This window comes from Pagrus major, chromosome 5 (genome assembly GCF_040436345.1).
Source record: "Pagrus major chromosome 5, Pma_NU_1.0".
Taxonomy (NCBI): Eukaryota; Metazoa; Chordata; class Actinopteri; order Spariformes; family Sparidae; genus Pagrus; species Pagrus major.
The window spans coordinates 16,690,130-16,704,680 of record NC_133219.1 but is presented as its reverse complement, the minus strand read 5'-3'; the positions used below and the strand labels follow the sequence as shown (position 1 = coordinate 16,704,680).

The following is a 14,551-nucleotide window of genomic DNA, read 5'->3' as shown; positions in this document are numbered from 1 at the left end:
ATTTTGACTTTTTTTCTCATAACTTCGATGTTCTATATAAGAAGAATGACTCACCGTGGGATTTTTTTTTAATTTAGTTTTTTTTAATCATGTTTTCATCTTTTTTTTTCTATAGCTGGCAGAAACGGACTTCCATACATTTCAGCAAACACAGACTTGGTTTCTTGACAGTGACCCTCATCAGTCTCACCTCAGCTGTGATTCATATTTGCGAGCAGCGCTGCGTTATATGGGATGATTGTGATGTGTTTTGTTGTCGAGCTCCCACAGAGACTTGTTTGCGGGCTGTTGCGCTAAGCAATTTCCATTTTGTCCCCAGTGTTTGACCCACAAAGGCAGCGGGTGAAAGTGCAGAGTGTGCAGACGGGGCTGAGGGGATTTCAGGCCGTCGGCAGTTCTGTGCACCAGCAGCAGTGTCACAACAGCAGGGGAGATTGTTGTGGGTCAGTCCTGCTCCTTTCAGTTCTTCCTGAGGAATCTGTAACTGTTTTTACTTCTTTTACACAATTGGAGTGTGTTTTCTTAGGATGTTTTTATTTGTTCAAGCGAATAGCTTGTGAAACAGTGTCTCTGTCTCCTTGGCTCCAGTTCTGACCTTAAAAATGACAGAATAATCTTGGTTTAAAGGTCAGTTTACTAGCTACGCTTCATCATCTCTTCTTCTTCATCATCTCACAGTCTAAGGAAATTACGGTTATTAATTCCCCTCATATACGATCACCTGTCATGATGTGATGATCCCCAATATAGACCATGAACTAAGGATAAAGGTTTAAAAAAACTAGTCAGTGGACCTTAAAGGGGCAGTTCACCACAAGATGAACTATCCCTTTTCTTATAAGCGAACACAGTTTCTGTTTACAGTCAGTGTTCCTCATCGTGTAAAACATCAAAAACATGGGGACCCCCTCGTGAAAACTTCTGTCCAGTAGTGGTCAAGTCCTCCACAGGGTACACTGGTTTGCTCTGCACCGCTTTCCAAGAAAAACTAACTGCGTCAGTGTTACTTCTACCCATAATCCCTTGCATTTTGGAGCCATTTCTCCCTGCTTGTTTAAATTGTGCTTTCTGTCCTGAAGACACTAGACTGCAGTCTTCTTAGTAGATAATTCAGATTTGCTTTTTTAGGCATTTTTCTGTGTTTTTGTTAATGTAAGTGAACGCTGCGACGCCAAAGTTAACATGCTAAATATAAACATGTTATTGAATACCCTCATACATGTCCACTGTCCTCTGCAAGGACTCCTCAAATCCACATCCTCTGTCTGTGCTCCTGCCAGCTGGTTTCTTGGTGCTGTTAGTCGTCCTGCTGCAGATCTCCACCCTGCTGCTCTTCATGGAGGGGGCGGTAGTCCGGGTCCTCAGGCTGGTCAAACATGGCCCTCCTGTAAATGGAGAATGGGGCCGCATGAAGCTGACAAAAAATGTCTTTGCATTTCTTGTAATAAGATGAAAACAGATTTTCTCTATCTAAGTGCTTTAAATTTAAGTGAAAAATCTGATTAATCTGCTCTGATTGTTCCCTGCAACTTCTGCCCACTTACAGAGGCCTGTTTCACCAAGTTTTTAGCGTGCAAGATACAAAAGTAAGAATTGAAAACGTTTCAGAAACATGATGCTGCTGCCGTTTATAAGCAGAGTCCGTGAAGCACTAGATTTAAGTGTGAAATCTCCTTTTTTAATTCTATTTTTGTACAAAGTTTCTGCAAAGGGAAACATTTACATTCACAGAGCACTTACAGAAGTTCTGGTGTCATCAGCAGCTTCCTTCCTCCCGGCTGGTTTGGAAACACGTCTTCTAGGAAGTAGTACATGTGACCGACACTGATACCTGAGGAGAGGAGGAACTCATCTTACATCTGACTGCTAGAAGGTCACAATCACAAAAGCAACAAAAGTGGATTAATCCACCACAGAAAATAGTCCCCAACAGAGGCACTCTTTTCTGCTGTTTGGTTGCTAAAAGCTACAGTGTTATGTTCAGCCTTCCTGAGCTCTGCTTCATATCAGCCATATACCTGAGAAGATGCTCATCCTAGAAAGAACAAGGTCTGGTTACATCAGATGTTGTTGGTTTGCGTTTTGGTGAAATGTTCTCATACCTAGGAGGTCGACCACGATGGAGTTTCCGAGCAGCAGCGAAAATCCCATGAGCACCCACGGGAGGAACGGGGCCTGGAAGTTCAGGAGGCCAAAGAAGTTCATGCGTACAAGCGGATGTCTTCTACTCCAGACGTACACAAGCATGATGATGAAGGCCTGACCCAGGAAGAAGATGTTGGCGAACAGACCGAACAGCTGAGGGCCTTCAGGTTAATCAAAACTAATCGTGAGCTGAGAGTGTTTGTTTTAGATGGAGAAATAAATAACTTTATTGCTCGAGTCAAACTGGTCATGAGTGGCAGCAGGTTACATAGCAATTAGAGGAGACTGGTCAAAACGAACCAGCAAATAAAACATCTTCCTTCTTATCTCATGCTTATTGTATGGAAGCCCATTTCTGCCCGGATGATAAATAAAATGGATCGAAAGTTAGGGCTGATAGAAGTAAAAATGGTAAATCATGGTGTGTCTAGATTCCTAATCACGAAATAGAAAGTCAGAAACTTACTTTCTAAATATTCAAAGTTAGTGAGTTAATATTATGAAATAAGTCAAGATTGGTGACAGCTTTTTCAAAATTATGAAATAATAACCAAAAATGTTGACTTGTTAAATCAGATTAATAAATACGGAGTTACTATTTAATTATTTTACTGAAGGAGTCACAAATTTGACTTAGTGTCTCACAACTTTTGACTCCCCAAGATTATTTATTAGTTGGATTGAAAATCTAAATTAAAAGGTGGTGAAACTTCAGTATTGATTTATTCTGGCTCATTGAGACAAAAATCTATTTTAATCTATCTAATTACGGTATATAAAATATTTAATTAAAGGCAAATTTATGAAATTTTGAGTCAAACATATTTATTGACTTGCTATCATAATTTTGACACACTTTTGACTTGATATCTTTATCTTTTATAAGTTTTTTCACCATTTAGAGATTTTATTCCTTATTAACTTAAGTCTTTTATTTTTCTGGGGGGAGATGGGCTTCCATACGGGTGCTGCATGTTCTCGCTTATAGTCAGAAAAACTGTTTTGTCCTCAGAAAATTAAAATAACAAAAGACCAATATGTAAAATACTGGACATTAATCAGTACGTGATGACATGATGCAATTCCATAAAATGTATTTCTTAGGCTAAAGTCCCAAAACCACTACATGGTCCTGCCTAATATGATATTTTTTTTGTTTGTTTACTGAATGCCGATCCCTTCACAATAAAAGCCAGCCTACAACATTCCTTTAATTTCAGCTCAGCATGTCACTGCCCTGGTAACATGCTCAAAGCTCTACTGTCCTGATATTACAGCAGAATTAGTGCTCATAGACGTGAATTTAAGACTGTCCATGAAACATCACACGGCTCCAGAAAAACCCATAATCCTGCACATTGACCGTTTCACAGCAGCCTGGAGGGAACCAGGACCGTATCATTAACCTGGAATGTGAACAAGAGCTCCAGGCTGCAAACTGCTGAGCATCATCAAAAAGAGACCGGCTGCATGTACAGTAGCTGCCTCTCAGTACATTTACTCAAGTACTGGACTTCAGTACAAATCTGAAGTGCAATGACCGACCGACCTGAAAGCTGACAGCTCCCAATTGACTAAAACCTTTTCCACCTTAAAGGGTCAGTTCATCGAAATTACAAAAAACATTTTATTAGTTGTGGTATCTAAACGATGCAGATGGTCAGTTTTGGTTTTACTTGTCTGGATTTCTTGATTTCTAACATTACTTTTGGAACGAAATGAGGATCCTGTATTGGCAGCAGTCCTTCATTATTTGGCCCTGTTTCCCAGATTTCTGTCTGCATACCAATAAAATCGAGGCAACTGGCAGGGGAAGAGTTTGACAAATTACATTACACCAACAGAAGGCACTGGCAATAAAAGTGAGTCTAAGGATTTTACTTTTTTGTCATTTGTGTAAACTGACCCTTTAAGGAAAGACTTACGCATGTCATGCCATTGTTAGTCGCTGTAAAACATTCATTTCTACACTCTGTTCTTTTGCTCATCATGTAAAAGGATACAGTCATCACGACTCCTCCGAACAGGAACATGAAAACAAAATCTGCCGTTCTCCCTCGGAAACAGCCTTCCTCCAGCATCCGACAGTATCGATAACTTGATTTAGTTAAGGACTCTGCGGCAGATTCTCTCCAGTGACAATGATAATACTGCTGTTTACAATTTATGGTAGTGTTTTCATAGATGAACTGAAATATTCATTCTGTTTTTGCCTGAGCAAACGCAGTTAAAAGATACAGAAAGATGATGTTGAACACGAAACTGAATCCAAGAGAACCAAAGAAGAGGAAGCTGGTTATTAGGCGCCATATCTGAGAGACAGAAAGACAAAAGAGTGTAAATATAACAACCTTCCATATAGCCAGGGTTTAAATGCATAAATAGTTGATAAATATGACCTGGTATCTTCTGATGATCAGGTCTGGGTTAAAGTAGAGTTGAAACGGAGTGATGACCTCAAGTTGCTAAAAAGAACAACACACAGCTTGAGATTAATAATCATTAATGCATCAAGACATGCATAGATGTATAGATGTATTTGAATGATTGCACTTGCATTTGTAAGCAGAATATAAACATTGAATAAAATTGTATAAACACAATGAACAACAATAAAAACACAACTTTAAAGGGGCACTATGTAGTTTAGGATAAGAAATTCAAAGTCAGAATTTTAACATTTACAATATTAATGAGGTAATAAAATAAACTCAGAAATATTTATCTTTTCCATAACTGAGTCAACAAGATGTTCTCAGAGGACAATAAGGTCCCCAGAACACTGTTTGAAGCTCGAAAAGGTGGCAGGGTCCGCCACATATAAACAAAGTAACACATGAAATTTTGTTGCCCTCATGTTGAACCCAAAATGTCAAAATTATTAATTCACAATCGTAATAATGTTTTTAAGGAAGATATACTTTTATTCTGCACCTTTCTACAAGCTCTGTAGATGTGTTATTAAAAAAGAAAAAAGATTTATCAACACAAAAATGTTTAACTTTTTTACATTTCAAATAATTACCATTTTCAGTCAGCCCTCTGTGGTTGAAAGACATTTACTTTCTCAATAAATGTGGAAAATCAATTGATTTTACATTTAAAAAGCACCAGAAAGCAAACTGCAGTCATCATGTCTCAATGTGTCTAGTTTGGAAATCAATATACTTTCTTAAAGGTTCATTATTTGGTTCATAATATAGGTATTAAAAGAAAAAAACAAATCAGAGTCAGTGGATTCTTACTTTATCTTAATAATTGTTTCCTGTCTGTCAGAGCTTGGAGGTTACAGTTTGTTCTCTTCTTGTTTACTGAGTTATTGTTGTTGTTGTTTCTTACCACAGCAGCGGTGGTGAGGACGCAGGCAGTCGTGTACGCTCGGGTCACCACAGGGATCTGAAAATACTCCTGAGCGAAGCTGTGAGCCATCGCTGCTGCTGCCTCACTGTCAGCCATGATTTACTCACTGAATGAACAGCACAGGCCCCGCCCCTCCCTCACTGCTCCAGCCAATCACATCCACGCTTCAATTAACACCATCCAGCCCACACACTGTAAACTTTTAACACAATACAGTCACTTTTAATGCCCAAAAGTTTGAATACAGAAGTAGAAATATAATTTATGAGTGACTTTTTTTTCCTCTCTGACATCTCTACATTTAATTCCGGTGTCATTATATGTTTCAACTTTTTTCATGTCATTAGGATTTAGTGTGTGAAATAAAACTCATATTTAAAAAGGAATACAAAAAAACTTACTGAAAAATTAGATAGCAATGATAATTGTACAACACAAAAATAAATGAATGAAAATAACATTCACTGGCCATTATTTTAGAGTTTATTCACAAAATTATGAATTTTTGAAAGACTTCAAAAACAATCAGCGTTTGTAAATACAGATATAATCATCTTCATTGATGATTCGTCTACAAAAGATGTTTCAATAACAGTTTCGTTAAACAAACCACAACATCATTCTGTCACAGCAAAGATCTTTGTTTTCTCTAAACATACTAAAAATATGGAAAACTCTAACTCTATTACACAATAAATGTGGTGTTTGCCAATATTCAAAAAAAGTAAAAAAAAAAACAAACAGACAAACATATTTTTTATTTTATTTTTTTTAGTTTAGCTCAATATTTGGGTGTGGTAAGCCGTTTAAAAGTGAATTATATAAAACATATGAATATTTTTAGTTTGACATTTTTCCCTGCATCACTTCGTGTGGTGAATTAGCTCTAGAGGCAGCAGAGTTTGGTCAAAAGGTTATGGTTTTATTAGAAAGAAAACAATACGCAGTTAATACATTTCAATGTACAGGGTACAGGCTACATACGAGTAAAAAAAAAATTATAATCAAAGACATGTATGTACAACAAACTTTTGCTAAGTTGTTTGTGTATAAATAGTTTTTCAAAGCAGTCAGAATTCACTGATTAACACTTGAAATGTGTTGTAGAAATAATTCAAACAACAACAGACTGAAAAGAAACAACAATGTCTGAATGATGAAAACTGTAATGACTCGTCAGTGTCCTGCACTGAAAAACTAACATCTGATGAACACGACACTTTGCACTGAGCCTTCACATTTCAAGTGCTGCGACCAGGGACATGGCAGAGGAAATGTCACATTAGCTGGATCAGCGGGTCTCAACCTGGGTGTCCTGACCCACAACGACATGAGTTGTTTCACTATCCAGCAGTGGTGAGAGAAGTATTCAGATCCTTTACTTCAGTAAAAGTACCAATACAACAGTGAAAAATAATACTCCATTACAAGTAGAAGATCTGAATTCAAAATCTGACTTACATAAAAAAATACAAAAGTATTATCTGCAAAATGTGCTTTAAGTTACAAAAGTCAAACTACTGCAGACGTTATTAGATTGTTAATACTGATGCATCATGTGTAAACAGCATTTTACTGTTGCATCCAGGTGGAGATATTTTTGTCTACTTTATATACAGTTACTAAGTTTAGGGGTCAGGCCCCTCCAAAAGGCCACAACATACATCTGAGTTGATTGATGGGAAACCTGACAAAACAAAACTCTGACACGTTTTTATTAGTTTTATGGGGTTTTTTACAGATCCTTTTCTGAAATACTGGATCCTCTGACCTCTTTGAGCCTCATACTGTTATTTAAACGCGACCATGCAGGACATTTAAAGGGGAAATTCCTCTTTGGTGGAACATATCATAGACATCTGCTGAGTTCACAAACCAAAAATGTTGGAAACCTCCAGTTCACAGTGTGTCCCAGAACCAGACTACATAGTACTTCTGAACAGGTTTTGAGTCTGTTGTGTGTTCACAGTGGAAAATGAAGCATAATCAAACCAGATAGTATGCATACTAAGTACGGTTTTACGTGTGCTGTTGATGCAAACTATTCTCCCAGAATGCAATGCACAGAGGAAATGGAGATTCTCACAGCTGCAAAACATTAAAGGGGCTGTATGGAGCAATTTGTTGCAATTCAAATGTATTAATCACTTTTTTATTGGCCATTTGTGAGCGGGTTGTAACGTGACGTGGAAAATGAGACCTTTGTTTCAGTTGTTTAATGCTGTTAAGACTGTGGATTTCTTTGTGAAGGACTAGGGTCAGATTTTCCGCGACAGTCCAAAGTATGTGACTTTATGCACATTCTTGAGTGCCTCGCCTCAGTGCATCTCTCAACTCCGTTAACAGAGAGTAACAGTAGCTAACGTTAGTTTAGAAATGGAGTCCGCCAACATAAACGACCAGCTTCCAACGCAACACAGAATTTCCACAGAGCCCCTTTAAAGTAAATTGTGGATGAAGGTGAAACAGCCCCTGAAAGATCTTTGAAAACAAAAAATAGGTATCACATGTTAGGAAAAACATTTAGATGTTTCAAAATTGCAGTTTAATTAACGTCCAATCTTGCAGGCACTGTATTATTCCCAGTAAATATGTTGATTCTTATATTCTAACAGTATACTATGTATATATCTTGTATTTTACAAGGTTATTTTTAATGTAAAATGTGATTCTCGTAAATGTAGTGCAGTAACAGAAAAATATTTGTGTCTGAAAAGAAGTGGAGTAGAAAGTAGCAGAACATGAAAATACCCAAGTACAAGTACTTCAAAATTGTACTTGAGTAAATGTACTTTCCACCACTGCCATCCCACCAATAATCTATGTGGGCAAAACGGCCTCCGGAGCCATCAGTTTTTGGAGTAACTACCAGACCAGGCTGAGAGCCACTGATCCACGCAGCAGCTGCTGTCCCTGAACGTGCCACACTGACCAACCTGAATAGAGCACCATGTCTTAATGTAGAGAAACAAAGACTTGATAACAAAAAATGAGGACACTTCTCCTGCAGGGAGGGAGTGTTGCGCTCTAGATGGCGCCCTGGAGCTTTTTTTTTTACTGCCACAGATGCCTGCAGACTGATGAGTGAGGCTTCACACCATCATGTTCGAAGTGCAACATCAAAGTATGACACACAGTGATGGACTCATCTTCTGTTCCCATATGAACAGCTAGTGTCTATAAATGCAGATGTCTTCTGTTTTGTTGGGGAGAAAAATTGGAAACATAAAACCTAAAATCTACATGATGAAAAATGTGAGATGTGTCACAGCTAAAGTCACAACAACAGAGAGAAGCAACTCATCCCTACATACTGAAACGTGTATATTGTAATTTGAAAAAATAAACACAAAACTTCCTCTTAAACAGCCGTGAATCATGACAGAGTGAAATCACCAATGACTAACTCCTGTATACAGAGTGCGAACATTATCCAAACCAACTTTATATTTAGAAGAAACTAGATTGATATTCTCCTACATGGAAGGAGAATTTTCTTGCACTAAATTAAGTCTCTCAGGCAAAAAGTTTTTACGTTTGGCTGATGTGGAAAAGTTGGTTCATCGATAAAGGCTAAATGTGACACGAACGTCACTCAGGACTAAAAAGACAAAAAAATAGTGGCAAATGAAAACATCAAATCTGCTCAAATAAAAACATGAAATAAACACAAAGGCAATATTTCCATCAGTTTTTTCACATGGTTAAAGGAACAGTTCACCCAAAAATGACAGTCATTGTCAGGTGAAGCTTTTTAGTCAACAAAACATTTCTGGAGCTTCACGGCCAAACAGTGTTGCGGCATTCTCCTGAACAACTGAAGTAGATGGGGACTTGTTTTAAAATGTAAAAAAACAACCAAAAAAACCCAAAAAAACAACAACATAAAATGTCTGGCATAATCCATAACATCTGGAAGCCCGAAGACACCCTTGGTGTGCGGTTGAATTTGTGCACCCGCTTCATGACGGGGTGCGTGCCAACGCTTTACGCTTAGCAGCTACTAAGATTTTGGCTTTAAAAGGGGTCTAAAAATAACATCTTTTGGGATGTCAGGGCTTCAGGAGACTGTTATTACGTGGGATGAGCTTTATGGAGCCATTTTATGTTTTTTTTTGCAGTTGTTTTTTATTTAAAACAAGTCCCCATCTACTGTTGTTGTTTAGGAGAATGCTGCAACGCTGTTGTGAAGCTCCAGAAATGTTTTGTGGACTACAGAACTTCACCCGACAGTCCATCGGCATGGTTGTGAGTGGATAATGACTGAATTTTCATTTTTGGGTGAACTTATCCTTTAATAGCACCTGACTGGACAACACCAGCAGATGGAATCTTGCTTAAATTTGCATTTTCCTTTCCGATATTCAGGAAATTCTGTTAAAATTTGCTCGACTAGTGGTGACAATAACAACACACAACATGGGAGTGACTGGTGCCCAAGAGATTAATTTCTGGACGTGAAATCCCAAATGATGTGAAGGCTGAGGAGGAGACATTTAACTGATAAAGAGCAGAAACACACACACACTAGTCCATAATGCCTGGTTGAAGGTACAACAAACAATCTTTATGCAGGTTAAACGACATGTTTCCAAAACTCTGTGTATTAAAAGAGCAACTTAAAACAAAGTAACTTCATTTCTGGTCAGTATGAGTCAGGTTGGCAGTGTGAAGCACATCCTTAAAGAGCAAAGTGTAGCTGAAAATTGTGTTTACCAACCGATCATGTTGACTGATTTCACTTCAGGGTTTAAAGTTAACTCTGATAAATCTACCTTCTGCCGCCATAGGTTTGATGTCACTCTTCAAACACCTGAGGATCAGCAAGTCCATCCATGATGAAAAAACAGAACAGTTTTAATGGAAAACATCCACTACAGTCAGTACTGGCTCTGTCTGTGAACCAAAATCGGTCAAAAATCTGAATTTCAGACTCAAAGACAGGAGGTGAGAATGATGCAGTTCACATCAGCATCACACATCATTAATACAGGGCCCAGATCTCAGCCGTGTGGTGACAAATGTGCAAAATAAATATGAGTATAGCTGCACAGGAGGTGCCAAGTCTGAGGAAACATACCTTGGTTTTTCCTGAGAAGAAGGTGTAACTGATCTGAGTATCAATAAATGGAGTAAAGCATAACCAGATTTAAAGGAGATCATCTCATCCCCTTGAGCATACAAAACGTCTCTGTTCCAAAAAATTCCTCTTCATTGTCAAAAAAAAAAAAATTGTTAATCTGATTCTCCACAGGTTAAAGACTCACACGTTTCTACAGCCGAAAAAATCCACACCAATGTAGCGAGGGTAGCCCTCCAAAGAGTTCATGCCGTCTGGATCGAATTTCCAGTACTGTCGTCCTCGGATGAAGTGAGCATAGCCTGAAAGATAGAAAACACAGTGAGAAATCTGTGTGTAAAGAACTTAGTGATATTCATATTTGTGTACTGTGTACAAGTTTAGGATTCTCAAAATGGGCCAGATGTATCCTATAAGGCAGGCTGTGGGATAATCAGATCTATATTTGTGCTGTCAAAACAAGCATCGGTCAAAATCCCATTGTAACTAACTTTTGAAAACCCAATAGGAACTCTTTGTTCTCTTGTTAAGTTGTTGTTATTTGGACCGTACCATAGATGTCCCTGAAAGTGGCGTCCACATCGAAAGGGATGCCACTCCAGTCCTGCATGCTGCGTGGGTATACGGACTCAACTCGGTTCTCCCGGGGGCTGAACCTCCAGTAGCTGCCTGACTTGAAGAAGTAGGTGTTGTAGTTGGAGTCGTGGCCCCAGCGCAGTGCCGCCTGGATCCCGGACACTGACAAACCCAAGCTCCTGATGGACTCCGGTCCTCTGATCTGCCTCTCAGCATCAAACACCCAGTAGTTCTCACCTGCCGAGAGAGATATGGTGAACAATTATTACGTTTCTTGTTTTTAATTCAGTTTTCTTTGTCTAAATAAGTGCAACTGATGATATTTTATACACTGACTTACAACAGTGACATTATTATTATCCTCATGGTTACCATTTCATTTTTTCCCCATTTCTTTTTCTCTTACGTCATATTTATTTCTGAATGGTCAATCGAGCTGCAGTGTAGCTCACGGGAGACAACACCCAACCAAAGTCAGAGGTTTAAGCCCGACAGCATCTGTGTTTCCTGCTGAAGGGTTTTTCAGAAAACTGTAGTCATAAACTGACTTAATATCTTTTTTATGTCGGCATTTGAAGGTAAACACAGAACTCAGATTTGGTTGAAACACACACAATTGCTCATACTACCTTATCCACATGCAGTGGAACTGTTGACATAAAGACTTCATTGCAATAATTTCACAGCTCTGTGTTAATTAACATTTTACACCAGTTTAAACTTGCCTAAAAGCACATGATACTTTATGATCCTGTGCTCACAAGAAACCATAAACCACATAACAGCAGCTCAAACCTCACTGCCCACCTTGAAAGAACCAAATATTCCCTGACTTGTCTTCAAAGGCGGCATCGATGTTGTCGGGAATCCCCCTCCAGTGACGGGACGCCAGTGCTGGGTAACCGCTCTGCAGATGCCCGTCTCTGATTCGCCAAACGTAGCCCGACTTAAAGAAGAACAGCTCCCCCCGGATCATAGACACGGCATCAAAGTCCGTCTGGCAGGCGTCGGGCTGGGAATGACACAGATCACTTGTTCACATCCACATGCTAACGTTTCCAGAAAGAGCCATTTTATTGCAGTGGGATCAAGTGTTAAGTATCCGTTTTATTGTCTGAAAGGATCCCAAAATAAAGTAAGGAGGGTTTTTGTGCTTCTTAGGGTCCAGTGAAAAACTCTCAGTTACAAGTTTTACCAGAGAAAATAAGTGGAACCTTTTCCCAGTGCTCGAATGTGACTAACTCTTAAAAAATACAAAAAAAATGAGTTTTGTCTTAAACCCTCATTTATCATCTTTGTTTCAAAAATACCCTCTTGTATGATGTGGTGTTGCGTCACTACTTTATAGTGTGTCATAACCACAGAAACCACTGCTCCTTAAAGGATGAGGCTGGTGGTATATATTTTTCTTCTTGTCAACAAATCGCATAAAACTGAGATGACCCTACAAACAAGTATTCCCTGTGGATATCACATTCCTCCTTGCCACAGAGCTCCATTGTTGTCCGAAAACTATTAAAAACACATAAATGAGCCACACACTAAAAGTTTATCAATCCCCTGATGAAAATAGTCCCCAACAAATGCATTTTTTCCTCTTGTTAGTGTAACATTTGTTAAAAACTACAGTGACCAGCTATTTTAGGAAATTACTATACAACTATATATTTTTGAGGTGTTTTTTTTAAAGTTTAATGCCCACAGTAGGAACCAATGGGCTTGGAGCTGAGAGCCACAGACAGGAAGTCAAAAAGTGTTGAGGGACGAAATAAAATAATTAGATTTTTGATATTTCAGTGGGATTTGTTGACAGCTTCACATGCTAACAGCAGTGTTTAGACCTGAATGCTAACATTAACATGCTGGTGTTGATCAAGTTTATCATATTCACCATCTTAGATGAGCATGTTACCTTGCTAACATTTGCTAATGAAAACTTTGCCTCAAACGAGTTGTCAGGACTTTTGAAAGTTGCGATGTCCCAACTATACAGTCATCGCCCTCAGCCGTGAACATATGCGGAAACAAGGTGGGAATGTCTGCTCAGGCCTGTGACAGCTGACCAATCAGAGTAGACTGGGCTTTTCAGGAGTAGGTGCCTTAAAGAGACAGGCAGTAAAATGGAGTAATAATTGTGTTTTTTAGCATTAAAGCATGTAAACATTTTGTAGTAGACACCCAAAATAAAACTTTGAACCTGAAAATGAGCATATAATGGGACAAATAACTATCCACTTGCCCGGTATTGTAATTTTTATGCCACAGCCCTTTTTCCCTCTTTGAAGTTATGAGTTATTTTGAGCTTATGCGCCATTTTTTCATGCGCCATGATTGGTTCTTTAAATGTTGCATCAGCTCCACTCACATTAGTGACGATTTCATTGGTTTCTGGGTTTGATGGAGGTGGAGGCGGGGGTGGCGGTGAGGGCAGGACTTGCGGATGAGCTCCGTACAGGTACTGGATGCCTTGCTTGTCATCCTCGCTCAGCGTCAGCGGGTAGGAGAAGGAGTAGTATGCGGACATGATGGCTCCCGGCTCGCGGGAGTGTTGCAGGCCCAGGACATGCCCGAACTCATGGGCAGCAACCTGGAGAAGGTCTGTGCCTGCAGGGGCGGTAGAGAAGCCTCAGAGGATGCAACCACACCTGGTTCAAGTGTTGTCTGAAAATAGTTTTAGGTGTTTGTTTTGACCTGCTTGCAGTGGCAGACGGTGGGGATTTTGCTACAGTACAGTGTCACTGCTACCTCTTACTGCTGTATCTCATATACCTGTTTCCCTGTCACACACTGATAAGAAGCCTGTGTTACAGATGCATCAGATAGATTTGACCTTATTTTTTTACCCTCGCTGTGAACTGAGGTCATTTTTGCGTCCAAGAATTGGTAAATCCTACACACTGGATCTTTAACATACAGTAACCCCATCCTAATTATGTATGAACGTATCAATTGCCCCTGTTGACCCGGTCTAACTGTTATCCTATTTATTTTGTAAAAGCAGTAAAAAGAAAGAAATGTTGGTTAAACTAAAAAAAAACAACCACCTGTTAACTAAAATCCTCCTCTCTTTGTCTTCACCCTCTCAGCCAAACACTCACCCATGTGGTTTCCGAGGGTCCATGATTCATCGTAGTCAAAGTGAATGTCGCCCTGTCGGTGCGTTTTGGGAAAGAAGGCGTGAGCAAGGATCCCACCCGGGCCGTCGAAGGGAAGATTGTCTCCATGCCAGTACCTGCAGGTCCGTGAATCAAACACTCGAATCAACATTAACACCAATCTGACGGCTTAAAGCACAATAGACTCAACAAATCCTACACCAACAACTAGTCTACGAACTGACATATTCAGGTTATTACCACAGAAGGCTTCACACAACCAGCAAGTATTCAC

General features: G+C 39.3%; 1 protein-coding gene across 1 annotated transcript in view; it reads right to left on the bottom strand.

Moving 5' to 3' along the window:
* Nucleotides 1-57: 57 nt before the first annotated feature.
* The window catches only part of LOC140995633 (stromelysin-3-like), a 35,338-nt gene continuing 20,844 nt past the window's right edge, over nucleotides 58-14,551 (bottom strand). Inside the window, 16 exon segments of the mRNA XM_073465712.1 lie at nucleotides 58-1,385; nucleotides 1,741-1,831; nucleotides 2,103-2,298; nucleotides 4,149-4,242; nucleotides 4,384-4,457; nucleotides 4,545-4,610; nucleotides 5,485-5,590; nucleotides 8,380-8,441; nucleotides 10,586-10,645; nucleotides 10,647-10,694; nucleotides 10,769-10,887; nucleotides 11,138-11,398; nucleotides 11,969-12,173; nucleotides 13,527-13,765; nucleotides 13,861-13,883; nucleotides 14,256-14,393. Of these exon segments, the coding sequence (XP_073321813.1) occupies nucleotides 1,298-1,385; nucleotides 1,741-1,831; nucleotides 2,103-2,298; nucleotides 4,149-4,242; nucleotides 4,384-4,457; nucleotides 4,545-4,610; nucleotides 5,485-5,590; nucleotides 8,380-8,441; nucleotides 10,586-10,645; nucleotides 10,647-10,694; nucleotides 10,769-10,887; nucleotides 11,138-11,398; nucleotides 11,969-12,173; nucleotides 13,527-13,765; nucleotides 13,861-13,883; nucleotides 14,256-14,393 (1,870 nt within the window). The 3' untranslated portion in view covers nucleotides 58-1,297.